This window comes from Lissotriton helveticus, chromosome 4_1 (genome assembly GCF_964261635.1).
Source record: "Lissotriton helveticus chromosome 4_1, aLisHel1.1, whole genome shotgun sequence".
NCBI lineage: Eukaryota > Metazoa > Chordata > Amphibia > Caudata > Salamandridae > Lissotriton > Lissotriton helveticus.
The window spans coordinates 346,973,693-346,995,807 of NC_136063.1; the positions used below are offsets into that span (position 1 = coordinate 346,973,693).

A 22,115-nucleotide genomic window follows, 5' to 3' on the forward strand; every position below is an offset into this window, starting at 1 on the left:
ATAGTATAGGTAGCTTGTATATGTGTTTCTAACAATTGAGTATACTTTTTATATTTCACTGAGATCAATGAGACCTCAAGCAAGATTATGATTCCCTTACCCGTTATGCATGTTAGTTAGCAATAAGAGAACTTTAATATATATATGATCCCTTTAGCAACAAAAATGATTACTAAAATGTACCTACGGCAATAGGGCCAATGGTTTGTACACAATAGGGTTGGATGGCACATTCAATGAAGCAGTCCTTATGGAGCTCCTTCATAAAACGTCTCTCAATGAAAAATTATTCACTTTCCTATCTAGAAAAAGTACATTATTTCTCCCATGTACAGACAAAAGGTGCTTCACTCCTTGGCATCTTGAGTCCTTGTCTTTGCCAAGTGCTGGGCATCTGAGCACACACAGAAGAAGTAGCTGCTTGAAATGAACTTAAACACATATGCAAACTCATACTTATTTCTAACATTAAACTTTTGTTAGAAATGGGGGTCTCTAGTAGGCAGTGGTATGCACCCTGTCCAAGTAGGGACCCTTCCCTCTAGATAGGGTAAGGGAGTTACACACCCAAGATAACCCCTTGTTAGTTTGGCACGAGCAGTCAGGCCTATCTGAGAGGCAAAGTATTTGCTTACAAAACACACTGTAACACAGTGAAAACACTAGAAATGGACACCACACCAGTTTGGAAAAATAACCAATCTTTAGCTAAACAAAACAAGACCAAAATGACAAAAATCCAACATACAGAAATAAATATATCATTTTTTAAGGTTTTAAGCAATTCTGTCAATAGAACTCTATGATTTTAGCACAAAGCACATTTGTCGTGTCAGAATCCCAGGTGAAAATCAGCTGAAAAGGAGGAAAGCATCAGAAAACACAGTGATGCACTGTTTAGTGCGTCCAAGGGGAATGGAGGCGTCAGTTCTGCTGTACACAGGAGAAGTAATGCATTGATTACTTACTGCGAGGAGAAGTGATTCCTCAAATTCTGAAAGTTGTTCCTTTCTGTGGGGCGATGTGCTGGAAACTTGCTACACAGGTGCGATGCATGGAAAATAAAGACGCGATGGGGTTGATGCTCCCAGCCGTGAACAGGCGCTGCGTCGATCCTTTAGCTGCAGCACTGTGATGCAATGGTTTTTCAGCCATCCAGCCAGGCCTGGATCGGAGTGGGTGTCTTGGATGTCGGAAACATGGTGTTCAGGACTTGAGGTGCAGTGAACTTGGAGCAACATGAACAGGCAGGGCGTTGATTCACCCAGCTGTGAAAAGGCGCTGCGTAGATCCTTCAGCCGCACCGAAGCAATTAATTTGTTTTTCAACTGTACACCAAACTTGCGGCAGGAACATCAGACACGGAGGGTCTCTGCATGGTTTTTCTTCTTTTTTCTGCAGAAAAGCCACCTCAAGGGGCCAGAACTGTAATTGCCACTAATTGGCAGGTCAGAACTCCAAACAGAGGAATCCATGGGATGCAGGTGACGACTTTCATGGCCCTGAGACTTCCAACAGGAAGCAAGCACACACAAGCCCTTGGGGAACCTTGATCAGCAGGATAGAAAGTCCAGTCCCGGCCTGAGACAATCTAAGACAGAAGCAGAAGGACAGCACAACACAGCAACAAGTAGAGTGGGAGCTCTTGTCCTACAGCTTCTCCAGCTCTTCTTTTTGGTAGAATCTCCTCTTGATCCAAAAGTGTTATAAAGATATAGGGTTTCAGGTCCAATAATCATACCCCTTTTTGCCTTTGAAGTAGGCATCATTCAAAGTATAGGCTGTGTGGTGCAAATATCCTGCCTTTCTCTGGCTCCAGACACACACTACAGGGGGTGGAGACAGCATTGTGGGAGGGCACAGTCCTATTCAGGTGCCAGTGACAACTCCTTCCACCAATCTAGCTCAGGAAGGCCCATCAGCCTGCTGAAGGGCAATCAAGATATGCAGGGCACTTCTCAGCTCCATTTGTGATAATGTCTAGAATGAATGCAGACCCAGGTAGTGAAACAAGGGACTTGAGGAGATACACAAGGCAAGAACTCCTCAAAATCAGGCAAGCCAGTTCAGATAAGTGCATACATCTGCAAAACACCATGTCATGTAGGGCTATGGAAGGTCCCTTTACATGTAGATCATGCCGTTTCAAAGCATGAAACAGGAACACTTTCCTACTAACAGCATGATATATGACCTGAGTGGTGGTCAAAGTAGACAGCCCGACCAGACTGACTTCTCCCTCTTGACCACATCGGAAATCCGAGGCTGGAATTGCCTATTATGCAATGTTAGATCTCTACCTAAACAAGCAACCAAAATATGGGATCTGTTCTCATCTAAACTCCCTGATATTGGGTTTTTAACTGAAACCTGGATAAAACCCAGCTCTATTCCGGCAATTGTAGTGGCTCTCCCGGGAGGGTTATCAGATCCAAAGGTTGGATAGATCATCTAAGGCGGGGGGCATAGCTATAATCCATAAAGACTACATCAAAGTATCCATACTCAACCAATTTAGCAATGACACACTGGAAATCTTGGATATTAGAATTGATCTCCTCTCTTAACATAGCTGTAAAGGTGCCCTGGTCTATCGACATCCGGGTCCCCTTTCTAACTTCTAGCTCCAACTCATGGAACTCATCTCTCCGCATGTTATTTCAACTGGAAACTTTCTTCTCCTAGGAGATTTCAATGTCCATAGTGAGAGCACCACAAACCAAGTTACTGCTACTTTACTGGCATATTTAACATCACTGGCATTAAGTAAGATCAACAATGGCCCCAGCCATCTAGCTGTGCATATGCTGGATATTATCCTTACTAACTCCTCCAATATCATTTATGGAGCTACTTCTCCACTAACCTGGACAGACCATTCACCAATAGAGTTTCACATTAAGGGCCCTGGGACACCCACTATCTCCCACTCTAACTTACGTAGGTGGCTCAAACAGTGGCACAAACTCACACCGGAGCATTTTCAAGATGTCTTTCCTAGTCTGCAGAATCTTGATTCAGACAACGTTGAAGAATGCCTGGCCAGTTTTAATTCTACCATTAAAGTCACTATTGACCATCTAGTACCGCTGAAACAAAATTCCAGCATAGCTAGACATCCCCAGACAGCATGGTTTTCTCCAAACCTCCAGACAAAAAAGAGGCGCAGTAAAAATTTGGAACAACACTGGCGCCATTCGCACATTTCTCAGATAAAGAAAGATATAAACTTGTACTAGCCCAATACCATAAAAACATTAAAATTGCTCACAGAACCCACATAGCAATGCAACTTGAATAGGTGGGGAACGCCCCCAAAATTCTTTATCAGATCTTAAAACCTTTCACCAATGCCAAGGCATGCGATAGTGAAGAAACATCCTCTCAAGCCCTCTGCGACAAACTAGAAATACACTTTACAGAGAAAATTGAATTGATTTACAATAAAATCACTTCAGCCAGAAGTCCTCAGACTGACCTCACAGTAAACCACCCTCTGGGCATAGATAATGCAGAGAGATTAGACAAATTCAGGACACTTAAGCCTGAGGATGTAGAGGTGGTACTAAAAACCATAAAATCAGGCTCCCCGCTGGACATTATTGTAATGTAATGTAAATGTAAATGTATCTTGTAAAGCGCACTGCTGCCCTGAGGCGTCGTGGCGCTGTAGACCGCTGGGGAACCCGTCCTGGCTATCCATGTGAGATGGTCCCTACTGGGTATCTCCAAGGTGAAACCAGGCATCCCCGGCGAATGTGGGGGGCCGTTGTGAAGATGAGGCAAGCTAATGCCCAGAGTTGCCGAGTGTGATCCCTGGTTAGAGTAGCCACCGAGGCGAGAATTATCGAGTCCGCTGACCCTGGTCCACGACCCTGCCGCGTCAGGAATTGAACCCTGGTCCCGGGCCGTTCTCTGCTTGCGGGTCTGCTGCCTCTAACCAGTGAGCCACACCACTCCACACCATTCCAGCCAAGACCACCACACTGCTCGCCAAACAACTTGCTGCCCCTATCTGTTCTATCTTGAACTGTTCGATAGAAAAATGTCTCCTCCCTTTTGAATGGAAAGCGGCACAAATTATACCCATCCGAAAAAATCTTAAAGCCCCTATGGAGGATTTATCCACATATCGCCTCATTTCATTACTACTTCTCCTGAGCAAGGTTCTAGAAAAACACATTAATAAACACCTGTTTGATTTTGTCGAAGCTTTAACCTGTCTTGATCCATCTCAGTCGGGCTTCTGACCCAGGCATAGTACTGAGCCTGCTCTGATTGAGGTCACTGACAACATTAAAGTGTCCCTGGTAACAGACTAGTGGTACTTCTGTTGTTGCTTGACGTATCGGCATCCTTTGAAACGATTTCCCACCAGATTCTGCTCAGGAAATTGCCTCCAAGGGATTGCTCTGGAATGGATGATGAGGTTTCTGTCTGACAGAACTCAAACCATAAATCTTGGCCCTTTCTGTTCAAAGAGTACTAAGCTAACTAAGGGAGTACTGCAGGGCTATTGCTTGAGCCCCCCTTTATTTAACATATATGTTGCTCCCTTAGCTGGACTACTAAGGAAATTAGGATTTGTTCCTATATCTCACGCTGATGATACTCAGCTACTACTCTCTTTTAAAAAGAACAATCCAAATGCTCAGTCTATTTTCTCTGAGGGGAAGATGACCATTGTAGTCTGGATGTGAGGCAACTTCCTCCAGCTTAATGCGGGGAAAACTGAGATCATTTTGTTTGGAGAGACATCATTAAGGTGGTGGCCAGGGGAATTGGGCATTACACCGACGCCCAAAACAGTGGTAAAAAATCTGAGTGCCCGTTTGGACCAGAAACTGACTATGAAGGAGCACACCACATCTATTACTGGGTCATGTTTCCATGTGCTCAGTCTCCTTGGAAGGAATTTCTCTTTTTGCCTCTAACCACGCTGAAAACACGTAACCAGGCATTAGTGTTAAGCTGCCTGGACTACTGCAATGCCCTGCTGATCACAGCAAATGAAGCATCTTTAAACATGCGGCAGGTAGTCCAGAATACTGCAGCTTGCCTGGTATCTAATGCCCCTCCTCGAACAGCCTCCCGCCCCCTTCTGCGACAGCTTTACTGGCTGCCAGTACAGATGCGGATTAGGTTTAAGATCTGTTGCATGGTGCAAACATTTCTGAAAAGCAAAGGCCCCAGTTACCTTGCAGAGAAACTTACCAAATACATGCCACCCAGGTCCATCCGTTCGGGGTCCAAATCTTTTCTAGTGACTTCCCGCTATAAAAAATCACACCTAGGAGGAAAAGCTTTTTCCCACCTTGTGCCATCTTGCTGGAATGCTCTCCCGGTACAACTGCGACAATGCTCAGATCACCTACAGTTTAGAAGTCTTCTTAAAACCGTACTATTTTAACCTGTTACTTGTATGTAGCTGGCTGTATCAAGCTGATAGCGCAGAGATAACCTTTGGGGGCTGATTCAGGCAATTTACAAATAATAAATCAAATCAAATAAATCAAATCAAATCATAAACCGCCCAATTGTCAGTCTTAAATCAGACCTTGATTCCACAGGCAGGCAGAGGCACAGCATGGTAAAGCAAGATAATGCCCACTTGCTAAAAGTGGTACAAAAGGGGGTGATGATGGACAGAGCATCCGAACCAATCAAACACTCACACCCAGTCAAAAGATCTGGGTTTAATCCATCACTGTTCTTTAGCCCACTCTGCCACCCCAGTTCAGACATGGCCATATGCAAATCAGTCTGACCCTGTGCCTCATGGGAACAGTCCAGCCCGAACTGCTAAGCCATGCCTTCCCTGGACCGGAAATAATCTTGCTAGGACCGGTTTCTGGCATTTCAGCCGTCTTCAGCCCGGCTTGCTTGAATCCAGTGGCAAAGTGAGTAAGGGACTCACGTCTGAGCATACCCTGCCAACTTATGGCAAAAAGTGGCATTTTCAACCACACAATTTAACAATAACCTTCACAGAAAGTTTTTTTTTTTAATCCTAAGCTCAGGAAATCCAAACTCAACATCTATATCTCTTCCCAATTGAAGTCAGCTCCAATGATAACCTACGCAACAAATTATATTTGCAAATGTGAAAAACGAAATTGGCAGTATTTACTATCAGGATATGGAAGACACACTAGCGGAAGTGGTTTGTTTTTTCAATGAAACATTCAAGGATTTGTTAAATACTGCAAAAGTGAAACCCTTAGCCGAGATGTCAAATTGAACAGAGCCAAGCACGAAAACATGGTGATTGTTATAGGGGAAAAGGACCTCATGATTGCATTGGTATCTGCCCCCATCAAGGTTTTAAAAGAGATGATAATGTTTGCATTTTAGAGTAGCTGTCAATAGAGCTCTCACTCTCATAGAAACCCTTATCTGCCACTGAACATTTTGCTTTAATTTATGTCATTATCCTTTGCAAAATTGTAATCCTTTATTTCTGTGCACCTGTTCCTTTTGTGGGCCTTTCACTTATTCACAAGTAACCTGTTGGGGTCATTCAAATTCTGGTTTTCTATTCTTCAGCCTACATGGTCTTCAGATGCATTTGATACTTTTGATAAGATTCACCCACCAAATTTAGGGCCAGATGTAGGTGGCCAATTACCGGTCAGTAACGGCCGAATTTGGCCATTACCGACCGGTAATTGGATTTTGAGATGTAGGGCCATTCATTTTACAGAATCGGTAAATTTACCGATCGGTAAATTTACCGATTCTGTAAAATACCGAATCGGTATTTTTACAGATTCTGTAAATTTGAGATGTAGGTGGGACAAATCCAATTTGATGGTAAAATACCGATTCCGGTGTGCATGCACATGTGTGCATGCACACCTATGCCATATGACAGGCAGACCTGCCCTTAGGGCATGTATGCCTGCCACATGGCACCCGAGCCTGTTTTGGGGGGCCAGAGGGTGTCAAAGTGCCACCCCCTGCACCCTTGTGAAATTCGGTATTTACCGATTCGGTAAATACCGAATCGGTAATGCCCATTCATTCCTATGGGCTTCAAAGCCCATAGGAATGAATGGGCATTACCGGTCGGTATTTACCGAATCGGTAAATACCGAATTTTACCGATTCAGTAAAAAAACATCTGGATTGTCCTACATGTCCCCCCTTCATATTTACCGACTCTTAAATACCGAATCGGTAAAATTCGGTATTTAAGAGTCGGTAAATATGCTTTACCTACATCTAGCCCATAGAGATTCCTGCTACGTAGGTGACAATCTTTGTGCCTTCCTCAGAGCCACCAGTGCAGAGGCTCCACTGAAGTCGGCTCCACTGAAGCCGGCTTCACTGAAGGCGGCTCCATTAAAGGCGCTACAGGTTGCCATGGGGAGACCAGGTTTGAAGTTCCCGCTTTGCCAACATTTTTTGTTTTTCAACAGCAAATTGTCAGACGATGTTATTTCTTTTATTACTCTTTGGCACTGGTAGCTTCACACGGAGGATCCTGAAGAGGAAAAATGCACTTTGGAAGGGCTACCCTAAGTTGGGTGGCCAGTCTGAGGTACATTAACATTTGACTCTGTGGGAGGTGGGCTATTGGATAAAGGTTTCTGACAGCAGAGCCTGCTGAGGCACTCTAAACTGGGCAGTCAAACAGCAAGATTGGCGAACAAGCCGTCTGCAAAATAAAAAATGATCATCTTTGCATTTTAAACTCACTACTTTTGAATCATTTAGACAATTATTTTTGTAGTACAATTTTGAAATGTTGTTGGGAGTTAGCTTAATAATGTCACTTTAATATTACGATTTTGAGTAAAAGTGTGCTCTTCTGGTTGTATCAACCTTCCCTTTCATAGTTTTTACTAGAGCAACTTTAATCACAATTTTCCAGTTTCACTATGATTTGTTCTGTTTTATCCAGGCCATGCTCATTTCTAATCTGCTGCGTTAATCTTTAGCACTAATACAATGATTTAATCTTTGATTTGGAGTGATATCATCATGGACTCACATAATTGGTTACAGCCTTATCTAAATCCTTTGGAAAGGATAGGGAATGGGCATTTCGAGCTGTGATTTAACTTGAGTTCAGTCTGTGAACACAAACACAAAAGTGAGTTTGTGGATGTTCACAAACGTTTGCCTAACTTCTTCCTTCCATGGAAATATTGAGAGATACAGAATTGGTGAAAAAAGGACATGAGTGGCAAGAATCCCATGTTTGGTTGGAGGAGGCGGGGCAGTAACTCCATCAAAGCTATTAAGTGCGCTTGCCCTACCCGCTGGGCAGAACTGGTAAAAACAGAACTTCATGCTCCAGAATCCCATGTTACTTGATTGGAGGAGGCGGGGCAGTAACTCCATCAAAGCTATTAAGTGCGCTTGCCCTACCTGCTGGGCAGAACTGGTAAAAACAGAACTTCATGCTCCAGAATCCCATGTTACTTGATTGGAGGAGTCAGGGCAGTAACTCTATCAGTGCTGTACAGCACACTTAACTCACAGCAGCACGGGATAAAGAACTGGTGAAATGGGACTTCAGGGTCCAACAGCATGTGTTGCTAGATTGGAGAGAATTACTGCTGTGAAGAACATGGGTCAATCAATTTCTGAAATTGTAAGGGGAACAAACCTCTCCAAACGTCATGCAACTGTGAGAAAATGAGTTTCTCAATCAGGAAAGTGTTTTGTCCCGTGGCAATATCAATAGACACGGGACTATCACTCCACAAAGATTATGTTTTTTTAATAGGCATAATACACCATGTACAATTGACTGCAGAGGCAGTGCTAATGGTCTGGTGTGCCAATGAATTCATAGAACCATTCTTAATGTATGTCTTGAGGGAGAGGTGCGGTACAGCAGCCAGAGCGGCTAACGCCGAAGCGTGGTGCTTGCAGTTCGATCTCCGGCACCGATGGCAGCTCAGCCCAGCATCATGTGACTCTGGGCAATAGCTCACTTAATCTCCCCGGTGGATACACTTAGGGGTGATACGTCGCCCTCTGCAAATCTAGAATTATTAATAATATTATGTCTGGGATGATGTGGCTGGACATCTTTCCCTTTGTAAACCAGAACAGGTTTCAGAATCCCAGAAAGTCATTGCTCTTGATGCATGCCTGTTAAGATGTACAACATTTGTTTGTGAATCACGGCAGAGTGTAATGTCGCCTTCAGTGTCAGTCACTAAACAATTCCTTCACGTTATTCAGCATCATGTTTCCAAAATCTTTTTCTTGGTAAATTTTGAATTGCAACTTCATGAAAATTCTCATAGTGCATTTTGTGTTTCAGCATTTGGACACAATGAGTGCCCTGATCCGGGAATACCAATCAATGCTCGTCGATTTGGTGACAACTTTCAGCTTGGGAGCATAGTTTCTGTCATTTGTGAAGAAGGATTTATTAAAACTCAAGGCTCAGAAACAATAACATGCATACTGATGGATGGAAAGGTCATGTGGAGTGGTCCTATTCCTAAATGTGAAGGTAAGGAAATGCACTTAAGTAAATCTCTCTTCTAACGTATTTTTAAATTATATTTACCGGACTTTTCCTGCTCTGTCTCTCTAAGTGTGTATATACATGGATTTACAAAGAAACATTAACCATACATGCTGTATGTTTTTAAAGACGTTAGATTATATTCCATTACTGCGCTTTACCACAATTCATGTTGTACACTGTTTCTCTTAAGAGCTCAAGACTAGACGTAGGGCTATGCAAGATAAGGTTGTCAGTGAGGGGAAGGTTAAGATATTGGCACACACTGTGTTTGTATTGCTTCATTTACACGAAGGGTTAAGGAATACGGCAGGATAAACACATAATTATGGGAATGCGTGTATGAAATATGTTTGCCTTGATGTGGTTAGGCTAGCAGTTTGTTCGTTTTTATGTCATAATACTAAAGCACATACAGCCTGATTCATGAAGCTAAATTGCACTCGCAAAGGGCAAGATTCTCAGAATCTTGCCTTTTGCGAGTGCAATTTTGGCATTTGGGATTCACAATCCCAAATGCAAAAATCGCTAATAAAGAATTAGCAAATATGCGAGGATTAGCATTTAAGGAATCTCTATTAGAGATTCCTTAAATGCTATTCATGACACTTTTAAAAATTGCAAATTTGCAATTTTGGGCCGCTATTTACCGAGAGGTCAGACCTCTCGGTAAATAGCAAAAACTTAGAAAAATGCTTTTAAAAGCATTTTTCTAAGTTGCATGTTGCACACACACATGTCCTTTGGACATGTGTGTGCGCAACACCTGTTCAAATGTGCATTTAAGGGGTGCTACAGGGTGTCCTTTGGACACCCCTGGCACCCTTAAAATCGCTATCTTATTTGCGAGTATCAAATTGCTACTCGCAAATAAGGGATACACCCCATTCATTCCTATGGGCCTTTTGGCCCATAGGAATGAATGGGGAGTTATTCCTTATTTGCGAGTAGCAATTTGCTACTCGCAAATAAGGAATGTGTAGGAATCGCTATTTATTTAGCAATTCCTACATGAATACCGTTTTGCGAGTCCTCAATAGCGATTCGCTATGAATCGCTATTAGGGGCTCGCAAAACGGCCCGTTCATGAATCAGGCTGTAATTCTTTATGAAAATCGGTAACTTTAGAAAAGGCACAGGCAAATTTTTTGAATAACAGAGGAAGGACAAGATTTCTTCTATTCCTGGAAATACCTATATGCAATTGTATTATGTTCTAAATTCTTACCTTTCTGTAATAATTTAAAAAAAAGTTTAATATTCCTTCCCCAGCCTTGTTCAAATGGCAAACAAATGCTACTTTATCTTCTAAGACCCTGACTTCAACCAAAGACTTGTATCATACTGCAAAATTATATGGTCATTAGGTGTAAGATGTGTAACTACTATTGTACCATTGTTTAAGACTGTGATGCAGACAAACAAATCATATGCAATTTTAGACATAGAAAAAAGTATCAATGGACTTAAGTACTAGAATGGTATTTTCACCCTCTGTAAAAAAAAACAGTGTGTTTGTGAAAAATCACAGGAAGAAGGCATCACGTTTATTCGGCGTTCCTGGTGCGGCGAGCGGGGGTAGGCGTTCCAGCGAGGCTCCACCAACGGCAAGGGCACCTAGGTTGGAGGCGCTCTTGAAAACTCCCCGCACCTGCTGAGGCACCTCGCCAAACACAGGGAGGTCTTCAGCCAGGCACTACAGCAGAGTACTATGGTAGTGCCCCCTGGATGGTAGTCAACATTGAATTAAACCATTCAGTGTAGATACATACACACACACAATTCACATTGTCACAGTTAAGGTCCTGAAGAATTGCTACGGTATAACCAACCACTAAGCAAGAAACATGTCGACCATAAGAGTTGAGCATAGGGCCAATTGACCACCTCTCCCTGAGGATATTGCCACTCTATAACTTTTTAATATCTACACCTTCCTGACCCACACACCCGCACTTCATCATACGGCAAAAGGAACAAAAGATCTCCGATAAAGAGCCCCTTCGCGGGTGCCCATTGGGCATTGCAGCGCCGGCCCAACGAGGAGCAGGTCCAAATGATGAAGCTTGCTGGGTGTGTGAGGACCCTAGCTCCGCAAAAGCAGGATCCCCAAATCCCTCTCTCTTTTTCCTAGTGCTCCCTACAACATCACTGTCACCACCACTGACCAGCTGGTGTTTGGCTTACACATTGCTAAACTTACAGACACTACCCCTAGAGGAAAGGTATCCAATTCTATTGTTCACATCACGTTTATTCAGGCATTTGAACGCTCAAACGTTTACATACATTTTATTTCAAATTTTTAGCCACAGGATGGATTCCTTTGCTCTCCAACCCCTACAGTAATCCAGCAGCGTGTACAGTCAGTTGAGTCTTTGAGCCATGATTTGTCTCAATGCAACATGCCTTCTAAGGAACAGACCCAAGAAAATGAGAGCAGGTTTACCTGTCCCTTTGTGTATAGACATAGGTCTGATTCACCCAAGTGAGCATTATAGTTATTGGCAAGCATACATTTCAGCTCTTTATTGCAGAATGAGGATCCGCAGGAAAATATGTCTTGATATTCAATTTAGTATGACAGAAAATCTAATTGTATGTCAAAGTGAAAAGGGCGGGGAAACGGTGTTCCTGGAGATCATGAAAAATGAATAGAACTCTTACGAACTCAGAATTTTGAATGTAGTCACAAACATGTTACATGGTTTCTCTTACAAATACTCTCAAAAGGGTGCTATGAAGTGTGCCTCATCGGTGGTAGGGGAAGGCAAACCATCGTATTTCAGGGGGAGAATGAGAAAATTATTCAAATAGAAAAATACTGTTGTGAAGAAAAAAGATAATCTGTACATTTCCATGGCACATAGGTCTTGGGGATAATCCATGGGAGTGTTTATTCACTGGTTGCCCACATTATAATGTTTAATTTGTGTTGCTTAAAAGGCTCATGCCTGAGGAGTCTAGACAATCTTTCAAACATCTGCAACATACCTAATTCATGATGTTGATTTACTATACTTAAATGTGCACTTTTTCAATGCATTTTGTTAGTCAAGTAATGTGTGAATACAATAAGCTCTTTGACCTTGAACCACAAATAACTTTTCGTTCAAGGACCTGTAAGAAATATGACATTCATGTTATATTTATTTCTTAACCATTTATGAGTATTTCTTTTTTTTTATTTAGCGGTGCATGATGTCCTGATGTTTTAAAAGTTTGGATAGAAATAATGTATATATTGGTGGTAGGAGAAATTGGCCACCCTCAGAAATAGCCTTTCAAACCTGCCTCAGGTCTGCCACTGAGCGGCCTGTGTGTGCAGTTTACTGTGACTTTGACTTGGCATTTAAAACTTCTTGCCAAGCCTTAAACTTCCCTTTTATTACACATAGGTCACCCCTAAGCCAGTCCTTGGTTAGCCCAAGGGGCAGGGTGCTGTGTAATTAAAGGCAATACGTGTATTTTTTATGATTTCATGTCCTGGACTGCTGTGCTGCCAGGAGAAACCACCCTTTCATTTTACTGCTTTGCTCTGTTGGCCTGCTGATTGCTGGACTGAAGGATGGACTGCCACTTTGCAACTATCTGAATGAGGTGGCCTGCAGTCTGCTACCTTGTTGTGCCCCCAAGGGCTTTCCTAGGGCTTGTTGGCTTGCCCCATGTTCACAAGGTCTCAGGATCAGCAAAGACAAATGACACATTTGTTCTACCATGGGACTCTGTGGCTCCTAAGTCTGGCAGCCAAGAGAGACAAGGATCAGAATTGCCTCTAAATCACTGTGCATGCAGGGAAAGCAGGTTTGGCAGATTCCAGTAATGTGTTTTGGCCAAGATCATCAATACCGCACTGCCTCATGCTGCACCCCGCCTCCTGGTGCATAACTGGTATTTGTCGCAACGGGTGGAGAATGAAGATGGCAGCCATCAGAGAAGGAGTCGCTGCAGCACTTCTCAGTGCGACACACTGCCCAGCAACCAGGGACATGCCATGCACATGAGGTCCAGTAGCCTGGCTCTGCCCCCAGAGCGGTACAAAAGGGGGTGATGATGGACGGAGCATCCGAACCAATCAAACACTCACACCCAGTCAAAAGATCTGGGTTGAATCCATCACCGTTCTTTAGCCCACTCTGCCACCCCAGTTCAGACATGGCTATATGCAAATCAGTCTGACCCTGTGCCTCATGGGAACAGTCCAGCCCGAACTGCCAAGCCATGCCTTCTCTGGACCGGAAACAAGCTTCCGAGGACCGGTTTCTGGCATTACAGCCGTCTTCAGCCCGGCTTGCTTGAATCCAGTGGCAAAGTGAGCCAGGGACTCACGTCTGAGCATACCCTGCCACACTCATGGCGGCCAAAAGCGGTACAAAAGGGGGTGATGATGGACGGAGCATCCGGACCAATCAAACACTCACACCCAGTCAAAAGATCTGGGTTGAATCGATCCCCGTTCTTTAGCCCACTCTGCCACCCCAGTTCAGACATGGCTATATGCAAATCAGTCTGACCCTGTGCCTCATGGGAACAGTCCAGCTCGAACTGCCAAGCCATGCCTTCTCTGGACCGGAAACAAGCTTCCGAGGACCGGTTTCTGGCATTACAGCCGTCTTCAGCCCGGCTTGCTTGAATCAAGTGGCAAAGTGAGCAAGAGACTCACGTCTGAGCATACCCTGCCACACTCATGGCGGCCAAAAGCGGTACAAAAGGGGGTGATGATGGACGGAGCATCCCAACCAATCAAACACTCACACCCAGTCAAAAGATCTGGGTTGAATCCATCACCGTTCTTTAGCCCACTCTGCCACCCCAGTTCAGACATGGCTATATGCAAATCAGTCTGACCCTGTGCCTCATGGGAACAGTCCAGCCCGAACTGCCAAGCCATGCCTTCTCTGAACCGGAAACAAGCTTCCGAGGACCGGTTTCTGGCAATGCCCCCAAAGCAGCGCCATGTGTGACCAGAATGGCGTGACTGAAATTTGAAATTATGGACCAGTCCCCGGGGTCCATGGTATTCTTGACAAGCGTCCTCAGTGCCGTTCAGAAGGGCTACTGTGGCCTGTGGATCCCGCAGAGTTGGGCCGTTCCTGCGGTGGGTGACTAGGGCTCAAGTGAGCCGTGCAGTCCTCCCACACTCCTTACTGGGTAGGCGTGCCACAGGAGTCTTGGCAGTTTGGGGGGCCCCAGAGGGTTGTGGACACGCTGCAAGATGGGAGGGGGCATTCGAGGCTCGGAATTTAGGCCCACTGATCCGCTTGGGACAACAGCCAACCTGCATGAAGCAGGCAGCTAAGCTTTGCCCTAGACTTGTTTCCCCCGGCTGATTTAGGCCATGTGACTAAGAGGAGGGACGTCTCCTTCTAGTCGAACAAATCCTATATTGGGGAACTCGAGTAAGGGTGCCTTAGAACACTCTGTCTACGGTGCAAGAGCACCCTAGGAATACTTTGTGTTCTGCCAAACCAAAAGTATCAAGGTGATTTTCCTGCATTACCTGTGATTGTTTCTTTATTCTTGCATTACCTGCACTGAGTAGGTGATTCATGTTGTTTGCAGCATATCAACTTTTCTTTAATTCTGCATCTCTTGCATTGACTATGTAATTCATGTTGTTGCAACATATGAGCCTTCCTTTAATTCTGCATTGATTGCGCTACTTATGTTATTCATATTGTTTTGACCTTAATGTGTTATGTACAATATAGTACTTTTTTTTATATAACACTGTGTGGAGCATCTGTTGTGATGTATTCATTGTGGTACTGTATGCACCAGTAGTTTAGTACCTTACCAAAATGTAGTCAACCTTTGGTCTCAATGAACTGTTGTTTTACATTGAGGAGGAGCTGAAGGGGTTTTGCATGGGGAGGGGACAAGCTATGGATATGGATTCCACCAAGCTGGAACTTCAGTCCTGGATACGTTTGTTAGGGCACACTGGGAAACAACCTCAAAGACCAGGAGGGTGGTTCACACCTGTTTGGCATATTTGATTTACTTGTAAGACCTTTGTAAATGTTTATACCATATGCCCAGAGCCTGTAAATGAAATGTCACTAGTGGTCCTTCAGCACCATTTGTGCTACCCACAGAAACAGTCTTTCAAACTTGTTTCAGGCCTGCCACTGAAGGCCCCTGTGTGTGCAGTTTAATGCGACTTTGACTTGCTATTTAAAACTGCCTGCCAAGCCTTAATAACCACTTTTATTACATATCGGTCACCTCTGAGGTAGGCCCTAGGTAGCCCTATGGACAGGGTGCTGAGTAAGTAAAAGGAAGGACATGTACTTTTATGTCTTGCATGTCCTGGTAGTGACAAACAGCATTTTTGTTTTTCCCTGCTGTGAGGCCTACTCCTACCATAGGAAGACATTGGGAATTCCCTTATATACTTTTAAGTGGTAATTCCTCATCAGAAAGGAGTGGGGTTGCCATGTTTGACATGTTTAGAATGGTAGTGAAAAATCCTACTTACTTGTGAAGTTGGATTTCATACTCATATTTTAGAAATGCTACTTTTAGAAGTGGCTGCAGCAACAAATGATAGACGGAATGATGAATACATCAAACACGTACCCCCAGCCAAGAGATCAGGATTCAATCCCTTAATCTTTTGCTCACTAAGCCACCCCAGTTTGGACCCAGCCATATGCAAATAAGTCCTGACCCTGATCTTCCAAGCTGGGTCCTCCCTGGACCTGAAACAATTATCCTGGCATTGTTTTCGGGGTTACACGCTGAATAGCCAGGCTAGTTTGAATTCAATGGCACAGAGAGCAAGGTACCCATATCTGGGCATACCCATCCTACTTAAGGCGAAAATTGCTGCAGCAACAAATTATGGATAGAATGCTGAATAAATCAAACACTCACCCTCAGTCTAGAGACCTTGGTTAAATCCATTGTTCTTTTGCTCGCTACCCCACACCAGTTTGGACCCAGCCATATGCAAATCATTCTTCACCATGTTCCTTATCGGAACAGTCCAGTTCAAACTGTCAAGCCAGGTCCCCCCTGGACTGGAAACAAGCATCCTGGGACCAGATTCAGAATATCACCCCTCATGAGCCAGGCTATCTTGAATCCAGTGCACAGCGAGCAGGGGACCCACGTCTGGCCACATTCATCCCACTTAGGGTGAAAATTGTTGCAGAAAAAAATTATGAAAGCAATGCTGAATAAATATAGCACTCACCCCAATAAACAGAGCTGGGTTTAATCCATTGTTCTTTTGCTGACTCTGCACCCTAGTTTGGACCCAGCCATATGTAAATCCGTCTTGACCCTGCTCCTCATGGGAACAATCCATTATCAACTGCCAAGCCGGGCCCCCCCTGGACTGGATACAAGCCTCCTGGGACCGGTTTTGTGGTATCACCCCTCATCAGCCAGGCTAGCCTGAATCCAGTAGCACACCAAGAAAGGGACCCCCATCTGGGCATACTCATCCCACCTATGGTGAAAAGTACTGCAGCAACAAATGATGGATGGAATGCTTAATAAATCAAACACTCATCCCCAGTTAAGAGATCTAGGTTAATCCCACTGTTCTTCAGCTCGCTGCGCCACCCCAGTTTGGACCCAGCCATATGCAAATCAGTCTTGACCCTTGTATTCATGGGAACTGTCCAGCCCAAACTGCCAAGCTGGTTCCTCCCTTGACCGGAAACAAGCATCCTGGGACCATTTTCAGGGTATCACCCCATATCAGCCGGGTTAGCTTGCATCCAGTGGCACAGTGAGCACATGACCCACGTCCAAGCATACCCTTCTCAACTAGGGCAACAAAACAAAAAGATCAGAGGATGGACAGAATGCCAAACAAATCAGACATTCACTCCCAGTCACTAATGCAAATCAGTCTTGACTCAGTTCCTTGTGGGAACAATCCAGCCTGAACTGCCAGGCCAGGTTATCCCTTGACCAGAAACAAGCATCTTGGGACCCCTCGTCAGCCAGGCTAGCTTAAATCCCAAAGTAAGTGGAACGAGTATGCCAAATGTGGCTCCCTAGCTCGCTGTGCCAGTGGATTACTCACCAGTTCAGTCGGTGGCACAATGGGTGCTCTAGACTTACAGGCTCAGGGTACACTTTGTACCCTATACTTATAGGACTTATAGCTACGTTAAATATGCCATTCAATACTATAACCTTTTTGACATGTTTTTGGGATCAGAGCACATGCAGAGTCACAATGCACTGATTCAATCAGTCCCAAAAAATAAGGAAGGTCATGCAACAGGAGGCATTTTCCTACATATGTTTTGATTGAAAAGATCAGGGTTGTTCCATGCATATACAGATGCATGGAGCCATGTGCTATTATATATAATGCTGAAATTAGAGGAATGTTCCCAGCCATTCCAAGATGTGGGTCCATTCACACTGCATTGCAGTGATGAAGCATCAATGTTGGCCTATGTGCCCAGTTAAATCTGTTTAGTTTTTCTAACATTTTCCTCTTGACCTATTGTTCTTTAGAGATCATTGTTCTGGCCTCTTTATACCAAATCCATGGTATCTCAACCTTTTCTTTTCTGCCAATTATTCCAGTATCTTGATAACACCACCTTACTTACATTATGTTTATGTACCTAATGAGGGCATGGAGATTCTATATGTGCATAAGACATTGGATCTGACAATTTTATGTTAAAGCTTGAGTTCTACTAGAAAACAGATCAGAGGTCACCACTGATAGTAAACGTTCACCCAGTGGTTAAAATGGAAAAAAAAAGATAAGTGCTGGGGCTCTCGTCAGGAGTCAGCTTGGCACACACCCATTTCTCCTGTTGGTGTAGCCAACCACTAACTATGAAAGTGGGGAGAGGATGTGACGTAATGGCTAGAGCTGCCAACTTCAGAGTTGGGGAACCAGATTCAAGTCTCGGTGTCAGCTCAACATCTTGTAATTCTGGATAAATCACTTAATCTCCCCGTGCCTACCATACATGTATGAGAATCGTGAAAATTGCCAGTGTTGATGTGCCAGTGCTCAGCACTGGAAACCACCAGCTAAGATTAAGCACTGCTACCACCTTTATGTAAGGAATGGGCAGAGAGCATCTGTGATGAATTTAGAAGTAGCTGCGCCTTCATGGTGTTCAGAGTATTGGTATTTAACCTGCTGCCAAAACTAATTTGCATATAGTTTGTTCCATACAATTGAGTCTCACATTTCCTGACTTCACCCGTAACCAATCATCAAGTAGATTGGGAAATTTGCAGAGCTGGAGTAACCTTGCGAGGAATAAAGTCATTCATATGTTGGTCTTGTCTGTGTTATCCCAGCAGGAGCTCCTTTGGCAGTAATAGGCAGACCGGATCGTTGTCTTTAATTCTGGATTACTGTATGGCCATGCATCATGGAGGACCTTTTTATTATTTAACTTCCTTTAATGTGCGTTTGTTGGGAGCTAAACTTTTAATGTACTGTTGTTAGTTTTGCTGCAATTTTGTTTGGCACCCTCTGTGGCAATTAGTACTTGATTTTGTTACTTTCAAATAATCTGATGAGCGCCACAGCACTTGGCCATTGGGTGCCCAGTGTTTATGAAACATGAAACTTAAATATTGGATTATATTCCGACTTTTTCTTTTCAATGATCTTGTATAATTGATTGTCGGTTTCTACGAGCAATGATACTCCTATGTTGCTTAATACCTGATATTTAAAATGCTTAAAAACGAGCGAAGAGCAGTATGAAACAGTATAAAAAATCAAGATTGGATAAATTGTGTCAAGTTACTTTCCCTACGCAAAACAAGCTTCACTTTACCACCTTTCCCTCAAAGGGAATCGATGTCAATTGGCAGCAAAACATTTTATTCGCATAAAAATGCAATGTTCATTAAAGCCTTTGCAGGGTTTAATACATTACCATAAACATGGTTAAGTAAAACCTCATCATTATAAAGCAAAGCACGAGGACCAGTGATTTGCTGAGCGGAGCACGCTGACGGGTCGATGGGCTAACTGACGTCTAATTTGTCAGAAGGCTGGTAGTTTAGCAAGCTAAACATCGTGATCACATTTATAAAGACAGAGCCATTTGCTGCATTTATCTATTAAATAAAAGTGGACTGCGTCGGCTCATAGGTCTTAATTACGCAACTGAAATGGGCCCTGCGGTGTTGTCGTGAAAATCAAGCATGGTGGTGTGAAAGAGCTAGCAGGCTTCTTGTTCGTCACATGTCCGCGAAAGCCCCCACTGCCGAAGTGACCTGTTGACCCCTGGGCGGTGTAGGCACTCGTGAAAGGTAAACATGGACCTTTCACGAGTAACATGTACGTGCCGCACCGCCTTTTGAAAACGAAACCAACGGTTTTCTTTTTTCCATCATCCGACCTCATTTTATGGAAATCTGTTGACACCCAGACAACCACAGATTTGTTTTGAGAAGAAACATGTTCATATGCATTTTGTCGTTGACGATTTAAGGTTTGAATAACAAATCATCCTTGGTAATGCATCCCATCTTAGTTGCTCTGGGTCTGACTTTTTCAAACATTTCCACAATAGGATATTCCAAATTTCAAGTTCTAGGGAGAGAACTATGTTCTGAAATTTCAGACTTGCTTTAATAGGTGTTGTCTCTTTAATGGTGACACCCAGTAGCCCATTGAGTCAGTAGCTCACAGCAATACGGCAATTAATGTGGGTTTGCCTGTTCTCACCAGATTTTTAAGGCTCTAAAACACCGACGTATTTATTGACAGTTCGACCTCACTTGCAATTCAAATCCCTGATCTCCTTTTCTTGGAGAATATTCCTCTTTTTTGGTTAGTTTGTTGCACCATTATTCTCTTCTCATTTACCAAAGGGGATACACACCAAGGAAGTCCCGGTGGTGCCCAACAACACTGCATAACAATGCTTAGACTAGCGACTACTTCCATGGCATCAGAGTCTGCCCTTTGCACCGCTGGACACCCAAGGTGGAGGGAAGAAGTGCTCATAACCTCCACTGGAATGGAAACTCTTTCAACAAACAGAATCATGAAGAGCTCTCTGAGGATGTCTGTCTCGTGTAGCAAAAGGTTAGAGCCTTTGAAAGATTTAGCAAAATCCCTTGCACGCCATTTGACTTGGCAGTGCACTGTGCTTTGTTTTTGATTCCTGGAACAGATATGACATTCCCTGTGGTAATGACGCACGACATGAACTCCCCTTCAAGACATCACACTCCCCCTCCTTTTCTTGTGAACAGAAGCAAACCGTTCTCTTACAATTCCTAAAAGAGCAGTGGCGGTCCTTCTTTTGCGCTTTGCCACCCTTACATTTATTGGCCTTTGCAATCCCTTACATTTATTGGGCTTTGCCATCCCTTACATTTATTGGGCGTTGTCATCCCTTACATTTATTGGGCTTTGCCACCCCTTACATTTATTGGGCCTTGCCATCCCTTTCATTTATTGGGCTTTGCCATCCCCTACATTTATTGGGCTTTGCCCCACCCCTTACATTTATTGGGCTTTGCCATCCCTTACATTTACTGGGCTTTGCCATCCCTTACATTTATTGGGCTTTGCCACCCCTTACATTTATAAAGCTTTGCCACCCCTTAGCCATCCCTTACATTTATTGTGCTTTGCCCCCTCCTTACATTTATTGAGCTTTGCCATCCCTTACAGTGATTGGGCTTTGCCATCCCTTACATCTACTGGGCTTTGCCACCCCTTACATTTATTGGGTTTTGCCATCTCTTACATTTACTGGGCTGTGCCACCCCTTACATTTATTGGGCTTCATTCATGAAGAAATGTCATAAAGATCGACCGTGGCATAGGCTCCCTCCCAGAGGGTAGATATGAGTTTGGCAGTTCACGGGTGTCTTCCCAGGCCTAATACTGAGATTCTGATTTATACACACTGTATAGCTCTGCATTGGGGGTAAGCAATCCCTCCATGCGAATGTACATTTTTTGTTTCTTTTTTTTTCACTTCACATGGAAAATAATGTTTTCCATAGTTAAAACACTTCCTATACACAGCCACAAAGTTTTCTGGTGTGTTATACCCCTTCCCAAACTGAAGGTAGATTTTCTCCAGCCCTTTGTTCAGGGATGAGTTTGTGAAGGCTGTCACTTTGGGTACTTTGCCAGTAGCAGACTGTTCTCTTCAGAACCCATATTGAAAGATGTATAGCATCCACAAAGAAGCTACTAAATATGTTTGGCAGACAGTAATAATCAGATTGAAGGTGATTACAGAAATACATTTCTTTCGTAACTGAATCTCGTCTAAAAAGAGTGAAACCTTTTCGCCCATGAGAAGACCTTAGACCAATAGAGGGAGCCCTAGATGGAGGCAATGCCCTGGGTACAGACATCCCAGACACCACCCATAATCTGGTGAGAGGTATAGTTCCTACAAGCACTGCTTAGTAAGGGGCTGAATAGGTTCTACCACTTAACCCTTGCGCCAAAAGATCTGTACTGGCTCCCTCTGCAACCTCAGATCATCTTTAGAACCAGCTGCATCACTTTCAAGGCCCTTTACACACCAAGACCCATGTCTGCCTAGCTAACAAACTGACAACATCTGGAGGTCAACGGACACCAGATGAGGAGCTCCAACAGTGACATATTAGGGCCTAAATGTGTCATCGTCAA

The 22,115-nt window shown here is 43.8% G+C and overlaps 1 protein-coding gene across 1 annotated transcript in view; it reads left to right on the forward strand.

The window, feature by feature from the left end:
• CSMD3 (CUB and Sushi multiple domains 3) overlaps nt 1-22,115 on the forward strand; it is a 3,006,114-nt gene that overhangs the window by 1,537,151 nt on the left and 1,446,848 nt on the right. The window contains exon 16 of the mRNA XM_078686868.1: nt 9,284-9,478. Coding sequence (XP_078542994.1) covers nt 9,284-9,478 — 195 coding nt within the window. The remainder of the gene's footprint in view (nt 1-9,283; nt 9,479-22,115) is intronic.